The 17250-nt window shown below is 43.7% G+C and overlaps 2 protein-coding genes across 9 annotated transcripts in view; one reads left to right on the forward strand and one right to left on the reverse strand.

Annotated features, from left to right (window-relative positions):
• Positions 1 to 17250, forward strand: part of lrch2 (leucine-rich repeats and calponin homology (CH) domain containing 2) — a 466084-nt gene that overhangs the window by 305559 nt on the left and 143275 nt on the right. The window lies entirely within an intron of this gene.
• hlcs (holocarboxylase synthetase (biotin-(proprionyl-CoA-carboxylase (ATP-hydrolysing)) ligase)) overlaps positions 1 to 17250 on the reverse strand; it is a 109040-nt gene that overhangs the window by 3544 nt on the left and 88246 nt on the right. For 3 of the 5 annotated variants that reach the window (XM_061752150.1, XM_061752147.1, XM_061752149.1), the window contains 2 exons: positions 12992 to 13063; positions 12638 to 12752 (listed from right to left, as the gene is read on the reverse strand). The exons of 1 other annotated variant lie outside the window; for it this stretch is intronic. In XM_061752150.1, the coding sequence (XP_061608134.1) occupies positions 12638 to 12752; positions 12992 to 13063 (187 nt within the window). The remainder of the gene's footprint in view (positions 1 to 12637; positions 12753 to 12991; positions 13064 to 17250) is intronic. One more of the 5 variants, XM_061752148.1, reaches the window with a different exon arrangement.

Raw genomic sequence — 17250 nt, forward strand, 5'->3', positions numbered from 1 at the left:
ATAAACAAATAGAAGAAGAACCATTTATTGTTGTGAACACACTCACATGAAATTCCTCCTCTGCATTTAACCCATCACAATTTCTGTTGCCGCATCCTCTCAAGCGTTGTCAAGTTGACATTTCCCACCACCCACCACATTTTTCTGCCGGGCAATGACCTGAACCAGGATCCCCACGGCGGCAAGCGACAATTTTAACAACTTGGCCATGGCTGTGAACTGTTGCGCTTCTTGTAGTAACTGGCAACACGTGTGTTTGTATCAAATCCTGTGTACTTGCTTTAAAGTATGTTATAAATGTTATTTCAGTGTTTGTTTTTGTCAGACCTCCCTGCCAATTAGACTACAGCAATCCCTCGTTTATCGCAGGGGTTATGTTCCAGATCAACCCCGCAATAGCAACCAAATATTTATTTGATTATTTATATACAGTGGGTACAGGCCCGGCCACCAGCCGCTCGCCATCACGCCCCACCTCCGGGCCTGGCCCCAGTGATTTGCGTCCGGGTGAGGAAAAACGTGATCCAACATTAGTACTCATCATAGGGGGTTCAGAGCCATGCTTTGTCTGGTCCCTCAGCTAGGATCCGTTTGCCATGGGAGATCCTGCCAGGGTTGAAAAGCCCCAGACAACTTAGCTCCGAGGATCATCGGGACACACAAACCCCTTCACCAAAATAAGGTGGCGCCTCAAGGAAGGGTACAGTGCCGTCAACATGCATTGGCCACCTTCTCAAATTCTTATATTTTTGCATAGTTTCTCCACTTTGAGATCATCAAAAAATGTAAATAGACAAATATAACCCAAGTAAACTTAAAATGTTTTTTTAAAATGGTGATTTCATTCATTAAGGAAAAAAACTATTCAGTTACCTGGCCCTGTGTGAAAAAGTAATTACCCCCCTTGTTAATTCATGAATTAAAATGAATTAAAATTAACAATTGTTGGTTAATTTTCACTAATCATGCCCATGCCTAATTACCTCCAGACCCGTTCAAGAAATGACAAACAGAATCCCCGACTCAGTGCTTGCATGTTGGGGTATGTTGGTCTTCCAGCGGGCTGGGCCGGGCCGGGCCTGCAGGAGTCTAGCCTCTTACTTCACACACACTGCACAATTTTATTACTCACACTGTACATATTTCGCACATTGGGCTCATTCACATCTCATTCAGGGTCCAGTGGGGGGCTGGCAAGAGGCATGATGAGGCGGATGCCGGTGTGGGTACTGGCACATCTGTGCTGGTCTCCAGTCCAGTCACCCCCCTTCTCTGCCCCTTTCAGTCCTCCAGTTTTGATGCATCGTACACCCGTCAGTGGGGGGAGGGCAGTGTCGGGCTGGGGAGGACACTTGGCCAGGTGTTTTGGCACTTTGGCCTGCTCTCTGGCCTGCCATGCCTTTCCCCTGCAGATTTTGAATGCACTACATACATTCGCACATCCTTTGGGGAGCTGTTTGGCCTTGGGTGGGGGTGACGGTTGCGGGACATCATTGCCCCGTGACCATCTCGCCTCAGCCCCACCAGTCTACCCAAATTTAATGTCACAACACCCCACCACAAACGATCACGGTACAGGGATAATGGTTGCCAGTCAGGGACCTGGTAAACACAGTAGTAGTGTGGGTGGTGGGTATTCAAATTTGTCTTGGCTTGACTCCTGGGGCCTGCGCCCTTTGGTTGTCGGGCCATGAGGAGATGGGGATCCCGTCTTTCTCTCCCCATCTCCTGACGCCCTCGCTTGTCATTGCTCGCAACCAGCTTGCTTTTGGCGGGCTGTGACCTTTTTCAGGTAGCAACTGGCTCCTGCGTTGGGCCCTGTTTGTGGCTGGGCCCCCATGCTCTCCGGGGGGCCTTCGATCAAAGCTCTCAAGTACAGTCACACGGTGCAGGGAAGCCATGGCCCAGGATTTGATGGAGCATTTTAGGAAGGACTGCAGATTGCGAGTGTTTCTCACTGCAGTTGGACGAGTCTACAGACGTGAGTGACATTTCCGAAGATTTTTAATCGGATGGAGTTTGCTGACATGATTGCAAAAGAGGAGCTGTTAACAGTACTGCCCTCAAAAGAACACACGCGAGGAGAGGACATATTTCAGTCTTCAAAAATGTTGTTGAGAAAACCCAGCTCCTAGTGTACAAATTGGTGTCCTTCACCACAGACAGACAGTGCCCGCAAAGGTTGGCTACTGGAATGGATTTATTACCAAGTGCAGGGAGGATGATGCTTTCCTGGAATTGAAAGACGTTGTGGTAACGAGAATGTTCTATTCGCGCCAGATCTCTTCAAATACTGCTATGGCGTGCACATCTGGAGAAGGCTGCTACCACTTCTGAGTTACTGTTACACAATAACTAATGTTAGTTGAGGGAAATTCCTGCAAAGATTTTGTGACCTCTGTCTGGAGAGTAAGAGTTTTTCCATGTAGCCAAACATGGAGATCCGTCGAGACCTTCAAGTTCCTGGGAATTACAGTCTCTCAGGACCTGAGGTCGGAGACTAACATCAACTCCATCCTCAAAAAAGCCTAGCAGAGGATGTACTTCCTGTGGCTTCTGAAGAAGCACGGCCTGCCACAGGAACTGTTGAGGCAGTTCTACACAGCAGTCATCAAATCAGTCCTGTGTTCATCCATCACAGTTCTGCTCCCACAAAAGAGGACAAATTCCAACTGCAATGGACAATCAGGACTGCCGTAAAAATCATCGGGACCCCACAACCCACCCTTGAGGACATGCACGCTGCCAGAACTAAGAGAAGGGCATGCAAAATCCTTTTGGATCCTCTACATCCTGGTCACCACCTCTTCCAGCTCCTTCCCTCAAGTAGGTGCTATCAATAAATGCAAACTAAAACAAGCAGACATTTCAACAGCTTCTTCCCTCTTGCCATTAAATTGCTAGTGGACTCTGCATCATTTGCACAACTGTAATTGTATCAGCATTACCACATTACGAGTTTCATTGCTAAGGGACAGTCTGTGGTGTGTTTTTGTGTCTCAAAAGTATTTTTTTGTCAAAATGGCTGTCTATTGTCGTACTCGGCTGATTCCAACTACTGTAGACAAATTCCTTGAATGTTTTTGATAGACTTGGCATATAAGGGTCATTCTGATTCTCACCTAATTTTTTGCCTTTTATAGAGGTCACATTTTAACGAACTCCTCCTAGAGGTTTAATCATATCGACTTCAAACTGAGTATCTCATCTAAGGATATGGAAGATGAAAAGTTATAAAAAGCTTTTCCATTTCGTATAATGCTGTTGCCGTGGCGACATGCTGTTCGCCAAGAAAACCGCTGTTTTGAGGGACGAAATACACACTCAAACTCATTATATTATGCACACATCAAACCTGGCAAACAATTCAATATTTTATAGGATTATTGTGTAATAAAAAAATAAAATAAAAAAGTAGTGGAGACCACTACAAAATTTCAATAAAGCAGTCTCAGCTGTAAATTTCACCTAGGTCTACTAAAATTGGGATGCCTATGTGACAAAGAAGTTCTATCTTGGTCTCATCAGACCAGGGAATATTATTTCTCACCATCTTGGAGTCCTTCAGGTGTTTTTTTTTCACTCCATGTGGGCTTTCTTGCACTGAGGAGAGCCTTCCATCGGCCCACTCTGCCATAAAGCCCCGACTGGTGGAGGATTGCTCAGTTTGGCCGGATGGCCAGCTCTAGGAAGGGTTCTGGTTGTCCCAAACATCTTCCATTTAAGGATTAGGAAGGCCACTGTGCTCTTAGGATCCTTAAGTGCAGCAGAATGTTTTTTGTAACCTTGGCCAGATCTGTGCCTTGCCACAATTCTGTCTCTGAGCTCTTCAGGCAGTTCCTTTCACCTAATGATTCTCATTTGGTCTGACATGCACTATGAGCTGTAAGGTCTTATATACAGTGGGTACGGAGAGAGGTGGTGAGAGAGGTAAAGAAGAACCCAAAGATCACTGTGGCTGAGCTCCAGGAATGCAGTCGGGAGATGAGTGAAAGTTCTAGAAAGTAAACCATCACTGCAGCCCTCCACCAGTCGAGGCTTTATGGCAGAGTGGCCTGATGGAAGCCTCTCCTCAGTGCAAGACTCACGAAAGCCCGCATGAAGTTTGCTAAAATTCTAAGCGGTATGTGTGGAGAAAATCAGGCATTGTTCATCACCTGTCCAATACAGTCCCAACAGTGAAGCATGGCGGTGGCAGCATCATGCTGTGGGGGTGTTTTTCAGCTGCAGGGACAAGACGACTGGTTGCAATTGAAGTAAAGATGAATGCGGCCAAGTACAGGGATATCTTGGACGAAAACCTTCTTCAGAGTGCCCAGGACCTCAGACTGGGCTGAAGGTTCACCTTGCAATAAGACAATGACCCTAAGCACACAGCTAAAATAAGGAAGAAGTGGCTTCAGAACAACTCCGTGAATGGCCCAGCCACAGCCCTGACTTAAAGCCAATTGAGCATCTTTGGAGAGACCTGAAAATGGCTGCCCACCAACGTTTACCATCCAACTGAAAGAACTGGAGAGGATCCCCAAATCCAGGTGTGAAAAACCTCATCATTCCCAAAAAGACTCATGGCTGTATTAGCTCAAAAGAGTGCTTCTACTAAATACTGAGCAAAGGCTCTGAATACTTATGGCTGTGTGATATTTCAGTTTTTCTTTTTTAATAAATCTGCAAATATTTCAACAATTCCGCTTTTTTCTGTCAATATGGGGTGCTGTGTGTACATTAATGAGGAAAAAAATTAACTTAAATGATTTTAGCAAAAGGCTGCAATATAACAAAGAGTAAAACATTTAAGGGGTCTGAATACTTTCATTACCCACTGTAGACAGGTGTGTGGCCTTCCTAATGAAGTCCAATCAGTATAATGAAACACAGCTGGACTCCAATGAAGGTGTAGAACCATCTCAAGGATGATCAGAAGAAATGGACAGCACCCGAGATAAATACAGTGGGTACGGAAAGTATTCAGACCCCCTTAAATGTTTCACTCTTTGTTATATTACAGCCATTTGCTAAAATCATTTGTTATTTTTTTCCCCTCAACGTATACACAGCACCCAATATTGACAGAAAAAAACAGAATTGTTGAAATTTTTGCCAATTTATTAAAAAAGAAAAACTGAAATATCACACAGCCATAAGTATTCAGACCCTTTGCTGTGACACTCATATTTAACTCTGGTGCTGTCCATTTCTTCTGATCATCCTTGAGATGGTTCTGCACTTTCATTGAAGTCTTTAAAATTTCGCACACTAAATGACAGTCCATACTTAAAGGGATCTATGGAACAAATTTTAATCTTACTAATAGCGCCACCTACTGGCACAAAGGAATTACATTTAATACATTGTTGTTCTCCTGCTAGCAGGTTAATCCAATCTATCCAACATTTACTCCGCATGCTGCTAGTAGGTTAATCCAATCTATCCTACATTTACTCCGCATGATGTTCAGGCCTTCATGACCTCACAACAGCCCACGTCCTACAAACGTCTCTTGGAGCCATACCCTAAAACCAGCAGGAAGTCTACCATTTTTACTTTGCTTTCAATTTTCACCTTATTTTTCACCTTTTATAGAGGTCACATTTTAACGAACAGAACTATAGATTTAATCCGATTGCTGTCTCATCTAAAGATCTTGAAGATGAAAAGTTATTCAAAGCTTTTCATTCGGTGCCACGCTGGGCAGGGCATAACATTTTGCATTAAAATTTTATTTGCTAAAAAACTGAAAATGCTTAACACCTCTTTACATGCTCCAGAAAATCCCAGACTTCACATGGTTCATACTAGTTAAGCCCTGATCTGTTTGACAATATTTTGTTCTATATAGCTGGGTATTTGAAAGTACCCAGCTGTACTCAGTAAAGTATTTGCTCAGAAGACCTGGCGTCGGCATACTGTATGTGGACTATGTGGATTTCAGGTTCTTTCCTCAGGCCACAGGTACAAAATGTCGGTTTTTAAAACCAAAAAGATACAGAGGCAGTTCTAGATCAGCCCTCCTGACTGTCAAGAGGCTTTTGTTTTGTACCCTCAGCCATTAAAACATTGAACACTACGCAGTAATGAGAATCCATAGGAGAATTGATAAGGAATCCGATCGATAAGTATATACTGAGCAATTCCTATCACAACTCCTGGATGAGTCGTCGTTCACCACTTCACACTTGTCTTCATTCATGGATCATAGCTATAACATGGTTCACTGGAGTCCCAAAGTCAAGGAAATGGCATTGTAACCTTTACCTTTCCTGATGTGACTTTGGTTCCCACCTATTCTTTAAGCTCGTGGCATGACGTGTTTTTCATTGAGCTCTTGTAGCCTACTTCACTTTAAAATAGGTTATAATTGTTTTGCATCCATCCTTCCATTTTCCATACCGCTTATCCTCACTAGGGTCGCGGGCGTCCTGGAGCCTATCCCAGCTATCTTCAGCGAGAGGTGGGGTACACCCTGAACTGGTCGCCACCTATAAACAAACAATCATTCGCACTGATGGGCAATTTAGAGTCTTCAATCCCCTAAAAAAACCAAAAACAAACTAAAAGAACAGCATTTTTTATTTAACGGGTGAGATGTTAAAATATACTTTTATGATCTGACTGACACAGCCAGATAGTTTAGCAAGTCCCCTGGGGATGGAAGCCTGTTGTCCGAAGCCATGCATCGATCCATCCATCCATTTTCTTCACCGCTTATCCTCACAAGGGTCGTTGGCTGCTGGAGCCTATCCCAGCTATCTTCGGGCGGGAGGCAGGGTACACCCTGAACCGGTCGCCAGCCAATCGCAGGGCAACAAACAACCATTCGCACTCACATTCGCACCGATGGGCAATTTAGTCTTCAATCAACCAACCACGCATGTTTTTGGGATGTGGGAGGAAACCGGAGTGCCCGGAGAAAACCCATCCAGGCATGGGGAGAACATGCAAATGCCACACGGGATTTGAACCCCGATCCCCAGAACTGTGAGGCAGATGTGCTAACCAGACCACCACCGTGCCGGCTTGTCCGAAGCCCATTGTTTAAAATTATCTAAATTGCTTGGCCTACAAGCAGGGACCCCAATCTTGAGCTTCCTCCACACATTCTTGATCGGATTGAGATCTGGGCTCGTAGAGGGCCACTCCGCAACCTTGATTTTGGTGATTTGAGCCATTTTTACAACTCACATCAAAGCCTGTTTTTATGCCTTGGTTTTCAGCACTGCATGAGACTCTGCCCTTGTGGTTAATGTTTATTACTTTATTATTGTCTTGTTTTTAAATGATATTCAATTGTCTTTTGTTGTCTGTTCTTTTTTGTTTGTGCTCTTCAAATAAAATTTTGTTGAGTTGAGTATGATTTGGCTCATTCTCGTTGGAAAACTCGTGGTGCAATGGATCATCTTCACTCTCCACGGTTTTGGCACACAAGTGGTCCGTGGATTTGTCCAAGAGTATGAGCGTCCAGTGTGGAGTCACATCCAAACCTCTCTGCTCATGCCTTGGAAGCAATAGCATGAAAAGATACCAAGGCCCATAACTAGCTAACGTTAGTTAATATGAGCTAATCAGAATCATCTTTATTTGCCAAGTATGTCATTGCAATAGACCGGTGCAATGACCATTGTGCAAGGGGCGCTGAGACTTCAAGGAGTGTATGCGGTTTAAAGTGACGAGTAGTGCGATAATCTGGGACAATGTTGGTTGTGCAAATGTTACAGATACTCCTCAAACAGTGTGCAATGGAGCAGATGCTACTCTGGCATGAGTGGCCAGTATATGCAAATAGTGCAGCATGGCGAGACAACTACAGTGAGTGCACGAGTAATACATAATTGGCCCCACAGAAATGTGACAACAAACTCAAGTCAAAAAAATTGCCAGCTTGTTGTAATGGAATTATAGGTTAGGTGTTTAAGAAGTTGATCGCAAGAGGGAAGAAGCTGTTGGAATGTCTACTAGTTCTAGTTTGCATTGATCGGTAGCGCCTACCTGAGGGAAGGAGCTGGAAGAGCTGGTGACCGGGGTGCGGAGGGTCCGAGAGGATTTTGCACGCCCTTGTCTTAGTTCTGGCAGCGTGCAAGTCCTCAATGGTGGGTAGGGGGGGTACCGACAATCCTTTCAGCAGTTTTGATTGTCCGTTGCAGTCGGAGTTTGTCCTTTTTTGTAGCAGCACCAAACCAGACTGTGATGGAAGAACACAGGACTGATTCGATGACCGCTGTGTAGAACTGTCTCAGCAGCTCCGGTGGCAGGCCGTGCTTTCTCAGAAGCCGCAAGAAGTACATCCTCTGCTGGGCCTTTTTGAGGACGGAGTTGATGTTAGTCGCCCACTTCAGGTCCTGAGAGATTGTAATTCCCAGGAACTTGAAGGTCTCGATGGTTGACACAAGGCGGCTGGACAACGTGAGGGGCAGCTGTGGCGAAGGATGCCTCCTGAAGTCCACGATTATCTCTACTGTCTTGAGTGTGTTCAGCTCCAGGTTGTGTCGGCCGCACCACTGCTCCAGCCGCTCCACTTCCTGTCGCTATGCAGACTCGTCACCGTCCTTGATGAGGCCGATGACAGTGGTGTCATCTGCAAACTTCAGGAGTTTGACAGTCGGGTTCGCTGAGGTGCAGTCGTTCGTGTAGAGAGAGAAGAGCAGCGGAGAGAGGACACAACCTTGGGGCGCCCCAGTGCTGATGCTGCGTGTGGATGAGGTGGCCTCCCCCAGCCTGACCTGCTGTGTCCTGCCCATCAGAAAGCTGTAAATCCACTGGCAGATGGCAGGTGAGACGCTGAGCTGGAGAAGCTTGGATGAAAGGAGTTCAGGGATGATGGTGTTGAACGCTGAGCTGAAGTCCACGAACAGGATCCTCGCGTAGGTCCCTGCACTGTCGAAGTGCAGTCCCATGTTGACTGCATCATCCGCAGACCTGTTTGCTTGGTAGGCAAACTGCAGGGGGTCCAGCAGGGGACCTGTGACATTCTTGAGGTGATCCAGCACGAGACGTTCAAAGGACTTCATGACCACAGATGTCAAAGCGACAGGCCTGTAGTCATTCAGACCCGAGATTACAGGTTTCTTGGAGACTGGAATGATGGTGGAGAGTTTGAAACAGGATGGAACTTCGCACAGTTCCAGAGATCTATTGAAGATCTGAGTGAAGATTGGAGCGAGCTGGTCCGCGCAGACTTTGAGGCAGGATGGGGACACATGGTCCAGGTCTGCCGCTTTGTTAATCTTTTGTTGTTTGAAGATGCGTCTCACATCCTGTTCATGAATGGTTAACGCAGAAGTCAGGTGTGATTGTGGTTGCGGGTGCGGCCGGGTGGGTGTGTGGTGTGAAAGTGTCCTTTTCAAATCTGCAGTAGAAGGTATTCAAGTCGTTGGCTAGTGTGCTATTGTTCTCAGCTTGGGGGGATCGTCGCTTGTAATTAGTCAGCGATTGGAATGCATGCCAGACTGATTTAGAGTCGTTTGCGCTAAACTGTTTTTACAACTTCGCTGCATAGTTTCTTTTTGCAATGTTAATTTCTTTAGTCAGCTGGTTTCTAGCTCGATTATACAGGGCCGTGTCACCGCTCTGATATGCGTCCTCCTTAGCTTGGCGAAGCTGCTTAAGTTTAGCAGTGAACCACGGCTTGTTGTTGTTGAATGTGCGAAAAGATTTTGTTGGTACACAAACCTCTTCACAGAAACTGATATAGGATGTGACAGTGTCCGTATTTACATCCAGGCTGCCAGCTGAATTTTCAAAGACACTCCAGTCTGTGCAGTCTAAACAGCTTTGAAGTTCCATCTTGGCTTCATTTGTCCACTTTTTCACTGTTTTCACTGTAGGCTTCGCGCATTTAAGTTATTGCCTGTACGTCGGTTTTAAGTGAATTAAGCAGTGATCAGACGAGCCCAGGGCTGCACGAGGAATAGCACGGTATGCGTTTTTTACCGTAGTGTAGCAGTGGTCTAAAGTATTATTTTCCCTGGTAGGACAGTCGATGTGCTGCTTGTATTTAGGGAGTTTGTGGTTGAGTTTAGCTTTGTTAAAGTCCCCGAGAATAATGAGGGGTGGGTCCGGGTGTTTTTTTTCCAATTTCGTTGACTTGTTCGGCGAGCGTTAGCAGTGTGGCGTTCGTGTTAGCTTGAGGCGGGATGTAGGCTGCAGTCAGGATGAATGATGCGAACTCACGTGGCGAGTAGAATGGTTTACAGTTTAAAAATAGCGACTCCAAATGCGGGCTGCAGTGTGTGCTGAGCACCGTGACGTCCGTACACCATTTTTCGTTGATATAGAGGCATATCCCGCCGCCCTTTGTTTTCCCCGATGATTCCATGTCGCGGTCCGCTCGATGAATGTGGAAACCGGGAAGCATAACGGCGCCATCGGGTACAGCGTCGCAAAGCCAGGTCTCCGTGAAGCACATAGCCGCGGAACGTCCGAAGTCTTTACTGGTCTTTAACAGAAGATGAAGCTCGTCCATTTTGTTGGGTCGGGAGCGTACGTTCGCGAGGTGGATCGACGAGAACGCAAATCTGTGTCCTCTCTTGCGGAGTTTCACCTGAATGCCGGCTCGTTTCCCTCTGTGGCGCCGCTTCCGTCTCCATGTGCCGAAAACCGCGGACGCCGCTCCGGTGAGTAACTCGGGGAAAAAACTGAGCGGATATTCGAAAGTTGGTGACAGAAAGTCCGGAGTAGCCTCCTTGATGGTTAGCAGGTCTCCCCTTGTGTCAGTGAGTTGTGTAAGGTCTCCAAAGACGGACGAAAAACACAAAAACAAAAACAATACTAGAGAGCACGTTACCGAGGCGACCACACTGGTAGGCGCCATCTTGGATATCACGTTGATGTCACGTTGTAATGTCTACATTTGCACATACATTTGCATAATAACGCAACTTTGCCGTGACAAGTTGTTATTTTGAAAACTAAAATCTTGTGGCGTGCGCATGAATAGAGAAGTGTGGAGGTCATGCCACCCTGCATGTGTACCCATCTCGATTGGTCAGTTTCGGGTGAAAAAAAACAAAAAACATTTTGCGAGTTCACGCGAAGGCAGCATGTTTAATCTACACTCATTAGTCAAGCGCAGTGGTAGACAGTAGTCATGGCTAGCGTAGTGGAGGAGCAGAGAAAACCCTCATTCCTGACTCATGTCGGTAGCATGTAAGACGAGGGCTGCCTAACTACCACTTATCATTGCGGCATTTAAGCAGTACTTTGTTGCACAATCCAACTGGGCAGTGGGCGTAAGCTATTACAATAGCCATTGGGATGTTTATTGCTGAACACATTATGACAAAGTCCGTCATGCAAAACAAGTTATGAAATCCTGTCGTGCACCCGCTTCAGTGCGACGACCGACCCAAATCTTAATGAGCAGGAAAAGACAAAAAATGTGGACAAATTATCCTGCATATATCCTTTGTAGGGTTCACCACAAATTATAGGATCAGGTATGCTTTAGTTTCTTAAATGTCTTGTTTTTCAACGATGTGGACATAGGCTCGTGTTTAATTCACTTTCCATGTTTACAGGAAGAGCATATTCCTTAAATTGCACTTTTAGATGTTTTTCATTCACGGTCCATGTATAAAAGGAGAAGGTATCATGCCTTATATTGCGGCTTTAAGTTTTCATATAATGTAAATGCCATATTTGACTTTTGAGTTGAATTTTTTAAATAAATGAGCAAAAGTATTTTACAAAGTAAATGACTATGTTGTTTGTTTTTTGCTTATCCAAAAAAGTATCTGTTCAGTGACTCAAAACCGTGAGGCGATCAGAACCTTGAGTGTTTTAATCTGTTGCATCCCTAGTGAAAACCTAAACCTCGACTGGCAGCAGAATTCTTGATGTTCTTCAAAATATCAATATAATCATCGCCTTCCCCCCCATGGTACGATGCACATGAACAATGTACCTATATAAGAAGCAGCAAAACAAGGCCACTGCTTTATGCTCCCACCAAGGGATGAAGGCTTCACTATTTCTTCACAAATGCACCATCCATATGCCCAAACAGTTCAAGATAGATCGCAATAACTTTATTGATCATGTGAGGAAAATTGGATAATGTTTTCAGATCAAGTTTGGTTTCATCACACCAAAGATGAATTTTTGGAGGATCGACTTCCAAAAGTCATTGCCATGTTTAAGATTTTCTTGCCAAACTTCAGTCAGGCTTTGATGTGTGATCACTATTTTGTCTGTTTTGGGAATTGTTTTTCGACCATGGCCACTTTATTTTTGAAAAGCTTTCTTTTTTGGTTGTAACAAACAGCAGTTCTTGCCTGTGAATATCCTCACTCATCTATGTCATTTCATCCAAAAGCCTGCTCAGTCGAATGAGAGGCAAAGCGTTTTCTAAGACACCAGACCAATCCAGATGCGATCGAGTCAATGACTTGAGAACAGCTGTTCTGAAAACCATAAAACACTTTAAAATGGCAGTCTATCTTTTTGCAATAACTCTTGATTGCAAGAGCAGAGACCTTGAAGATAAGAGTTAATTAAACACGAGGAGGAGAACAGCTGTTCTGAAAACCATAAAACACTTTAAAATGGCAGTCTATCTTTTTGCAATAACTCTTGATTGCAAGAGCAGAGACCTTGAAGATAAGAGTTAATTAAACACGAGGAGGACAGAAGAAGAGGTTACCAATTAGTAGATGAAATGTTGAACCCATGACAGTGGAAGTTACAAGAACTCCTCCAAGCTTCATCAGTTTGCTGTTGTAGATATCGTTGGGCCACTTTATCCGCAAGTCAATGTCCTGAGGAAGGTTGGAATATAATAAAATATCACCATTAACAATGCATTCTATTCAAAACCAATGCAACTGAATTTTTTTTAATGTCACGTTGTAATGTATCATATACTTGCTTAAAAAATGGCAATAAATGGTAAATGGACTGCACTTACATAGCGCTTTATCTACACTATCACAGTGCCCAAAGTGCTTTACAAAGCCTCACATTCACCCACACATTCATACATGAATGGGCGACATACAAGAACTCCTGCAAGCTTCATCAGTTTGCTGTTGTAGATATCGTTGGGCCACTTTATCTGCAAGTCAATGTCCTGAGGAAGGTTGGAATATAATAAAATATCACCATTTACAATGCATTCTATTCAAAACCAATGCAACTGAATTTTTTTTAATGACGTCACGTTGTAATGTATCATATACTTGCTTAAAAATGTCAATAAATGGTAAATGGACTGCACTTACATAGCGCTTTATCTACACTATCACAGTGCCCAAAGCGCTTTACAAAGCCTCACATTCACCCACACATTCATACACCAATGGGTGACTGCAGCCATGCCCACTTGGAGCAAATTGGGGTTCAGTGTCTTGCCCAAGGGCACTTCGATATGCAGACAGTCGGAGCCGGGATTCAAACCAGCTACCCTTCAGTCACTGGACGACCCATTCTAACGACTGAGACACAGCTGCCCGGGCACATAAGATGTACAGTCATGCTAATAAATATAAAAATAAATCGCACCCCAGTTTTTAGCCATAACAATAGACGCATTCACTTTTTTTCCTGTCTGACATGAAATCAGACTGTTTTAGGTCAATTAGGCTTATCAAAATTTTCTGTTATTTTCTAATAATGAGAGAATTTTCAATCCACTGCAGGATTACGGCCTCTTCACGTTTCCAACTACTACGACATTTTCCAATTTGTTGCCAGTGTATTCCGATGTGTTTAATGATTTCATCTATCCATCGACTTTCAGGTCTTTGCCATGGTCGCTTTGTGTCCAGTGGTATCCAATTGATAGTTTCTGTGGTCCACCTTTTGTCAGCTCTTCGGGCAACGTGGCCAGCCCATTTCCATTTAAGGCTTTTTATTTTTTGAATGACGTCGGTAACCCGCGTCTGCTGTCTTATCCAACTGCATCTTTTCTTGTCGCGAATGCTTATTTGGCGTTCCATGTACCTTTGGGTTACACGTCGTCTTTGTATAACTTTGGCATTCGTAGTCCAAGTTTCACTACCGTAAGTGAGGACTGGTAAAATACATTGATCAAAAACTTTTCTTTTCAAGCAGGAAGATTGTTCTTGAATATAACACTCAGCCTTCCATAAGCCTGCCAGGCAAGCTTTATGTGGCGTTCAACTTCAGTGCTTGTATTTCCATCCATTGTTACAAGTTGGCCTAAATAGATGTAGTTGTCCACGGCGTCTAGAACATAGTCCTCCATTTTGACATCTTTTTGTGGACAGTAACGTTTGAACATGACCTTCGTTTTGCTTTTGTTCATTTTCAGACTCGAGCGACAGCTTTCTAACTCTAATTCCTGAATGCGACGCTGTATTTGTTCAGCATCGTAGGAGAATAAATTTATGTCGTCTGCAAAACGAAGATGGCTTAAATAAGCGCCGTAAATTTTTAGTCCTTTTTCCAAATTGAGCTTATAAATATTTCTTCAAGGCAAGCTGTAAATAGCTTCCGAGACAGTGCGCCGCCTTGCCTGACTCCTTTTCCTAGACTTATTTCCTAGACTCTTTTATCATCAATTTGTATTCAACCTGAAGAATCGTACATTGATTGTAGAATGTTGATATAGGTCGGCTCTATCCCTTGATTTACTAGTGCCTGCAGTATCGAAGTGGTGGTGACTGAGTCCAACGCTTTTTCATAGTCGATGAAGGCTACACACAGAGGCATTTCGTACTCGTGTCATTCGATTATTTGTTGAACTGTCAGTATGTGGTCCATAGTATTAAAACCGCTACGAAAACCCACTTGTTCTATCGGCTGTGCTTCACTGAGTTTGATTTCAATTTGTTTGTCTAATATCTTTGCAAAGACTTTATAAATCGTTGCGAGCAGGCTTATTGGACAATACTTTCTTAGGTCCATTTTATCGTCTGATTTATGTAGCAAAATGATTTCTGCGTCTTTCCATGTTGCCGGTACTTCTTGCAAGTCCAAGCAGGGTTGAAATAGTTTTACAAGCATCTTATTAAGTTTGTTCCCTCCTGCTTTAAGCATATCAACAAAAATTTCATCCAGACCACAAGCTTTTCCGGCCTTAAGTGAACTAATAGCATTTTCAACCTCTTCATTCAGGATAAATGGAACTGGGTCTGCTTCTAGCTTTCCAGTAATCATTCAATGAGGGTCACTGTATAGATTTGTATAAAAAATTTTAACTCGTACGATTTCTTGGCGGCTGTGACATATCGTTCCATCTTCCATTTTCAAAACAAAAATTATTTTCTTGTGGCGAATTAATGCACGTTTTACGCTTTCTATTCCATGTCCTGCTTCAAGCGTTTTCTGAACAAGCCGAACGTTGTAAATTCTCAATTCTTCTCGTATCTTTTTCCGAATCCTCTTGCACTATTCAACATATTCAATTTCGTTGATAATGCTGCGCCTTTTCTTCATTTCTTGTCGTTGTTTCATTAAGTCGAGAGTAGCTTTAGATATTGTGGATGTTGTCGTCTTTCTCGTTGATGGCGCTACTTTGTGTGCAGTTTGAACAATCCCGTCTACAATTTCGTCGTCATGTGTTGACAGATCTGTGTCTTCCAGCAATAGAAGAGCTTTAAAGCGATTAGCCAAACGTATTTGAAACTCGTCGCTTCTTTCTTGAATTAAGTTAAATTTGCTCTTTAGAAGTTTCTTTCGTTCAAGTTGGCAGTGGATTTGCACTTTGACCCGAACCAATCTGTGGTCACTTCCAATGTCAAATTTGTTTAGGGTGGTGCAATCCGTAAATACCCCTTTGTCGTAGGACAGGAAGTAGTCTATGATGCTAGTGTTACCTTTGGGGCTTATCCATGTGCACTTTCGGTTCCATTTCTTGTTAAAAAACAAATTGATGAAGTATAAGCCTTCTTGTTCAGCAAATTCTATTAAGGGTTCTCCTCTTTCGTCTCTTGATCCCATTCCGTAGGATCCAATTGATTTCTCGCCAGAGTTAAGGCCAATCCTGGCAATAAAGTCACCCATGACTATTAAAAATGTGTGCTTCGATTGACTATAAAGACGGGATAAATCCTCGTGGAATGCTTCCACCTCATCATCGGTGTGGCTGATGGTAGGTGCATATATTTGTATCAATTGAAGCTTTCTAATAGAGATAGATACATGTGGCGATTCTATCGGAAACACTTTTGACGCTGGTAAAGTAATTGCCAATACTTGTATTAATAATGAAACCAACTCCACTATTGGGTCCGCTTTCTGATCCTCTGTAATAAAATAGATGGCCATTATCGAGAGTCAACATAGCTTCATCTTTCCGACGTATTTCACCTAGTCCAATTATATCCCATTTGATGGCTTCTAGCTCATGTCGTAGCTCTTCTAATCGAGAATTGTCCTTTAGCGTCCCAAAAATAAGATTTCATGCGTTATGTCTTCTTTGCTTCTTTCTTGCTACTTCTAAAGATTGTCCTTTGGTTTGACTTAAAATGTTTGTAGGAGTAACCGTGTTCTGGTCTAGCATAGCCAAGTCCGTTGTCCGTAAGCAGCCATAATTAGCCCGGTGATTATTAGCATCCTCTGCCGCCAAACGGCAGTGGCTCTTTGGCCTCTGGTGAATGAGGGCCGTGTTTTTTGTTGTACTGCCATGAAGAAGGAATAGGCCCTTATATGCCACGCTGGCCCAATGCGTGTTGGCAGATTGCCCAAACTTAGTCCCGTAGTTTTACCTACAGTTAAGCCCCTAAGCGATGACAACGCGTTGGGCATTTATTTATATATATATATATATATATATATATATATATATATATATATATATATATATATATATATATATATATATGTGTGTGTGTGGGTATGGAAAGTATTCAGACCCCCTTAAATTTTTCACTCTTTGTTGTATTCCAGCCATTTGCTAGAATCATTTAAGTTATTTTGTTTCCTCAATGTACACACAGCACCCCATTTTGACAGAAAAAAAACGGAATTGTTGAAATTTGGGGATCCTCTGCCATTCCTCCTTGCAGATCCTCTCCAGTTCTGTCAGGTTGGATGGTGAACGATTGGTGGACAACCATTTTCAGGTCCTTCCAGAGATGCTCAATTGAGTTTGGGTCAGGGCTCTGGCTGTGCTATTCAAGAACAGTCAGAGTTGTTCTGAAGCCATTCCTTTGTTATTTTAGCTGTGTGCTTAGGGTCATTGTCTTGTTGGAAGGTCAACCTACGGCCCAGTCTGATGACCTGAGCACTCTGGAGAAGGTTTTCGTCCGGGATATCCCTGTACTTGGCCGCATTCATCTTTCCTTCGATTGC

The sequence above is a fragment of the Phyllopteryx taeniolatus genome, chromosome 17, assembly GCF_024500385.1.
Source record: "Phyllopteryx taeniolatus isolate TA_2022b chromosome 17, UOR_Ptae_1.2, whole genome shotgun sequence".
Classification (NCBI taxonomy): Eukaryota; Metazoa; Chordata; class Actinopteri; order Syngnathiformes; family Syngnathidae; genus Phyllopteryx; species Phyllopteryx taeniolatus.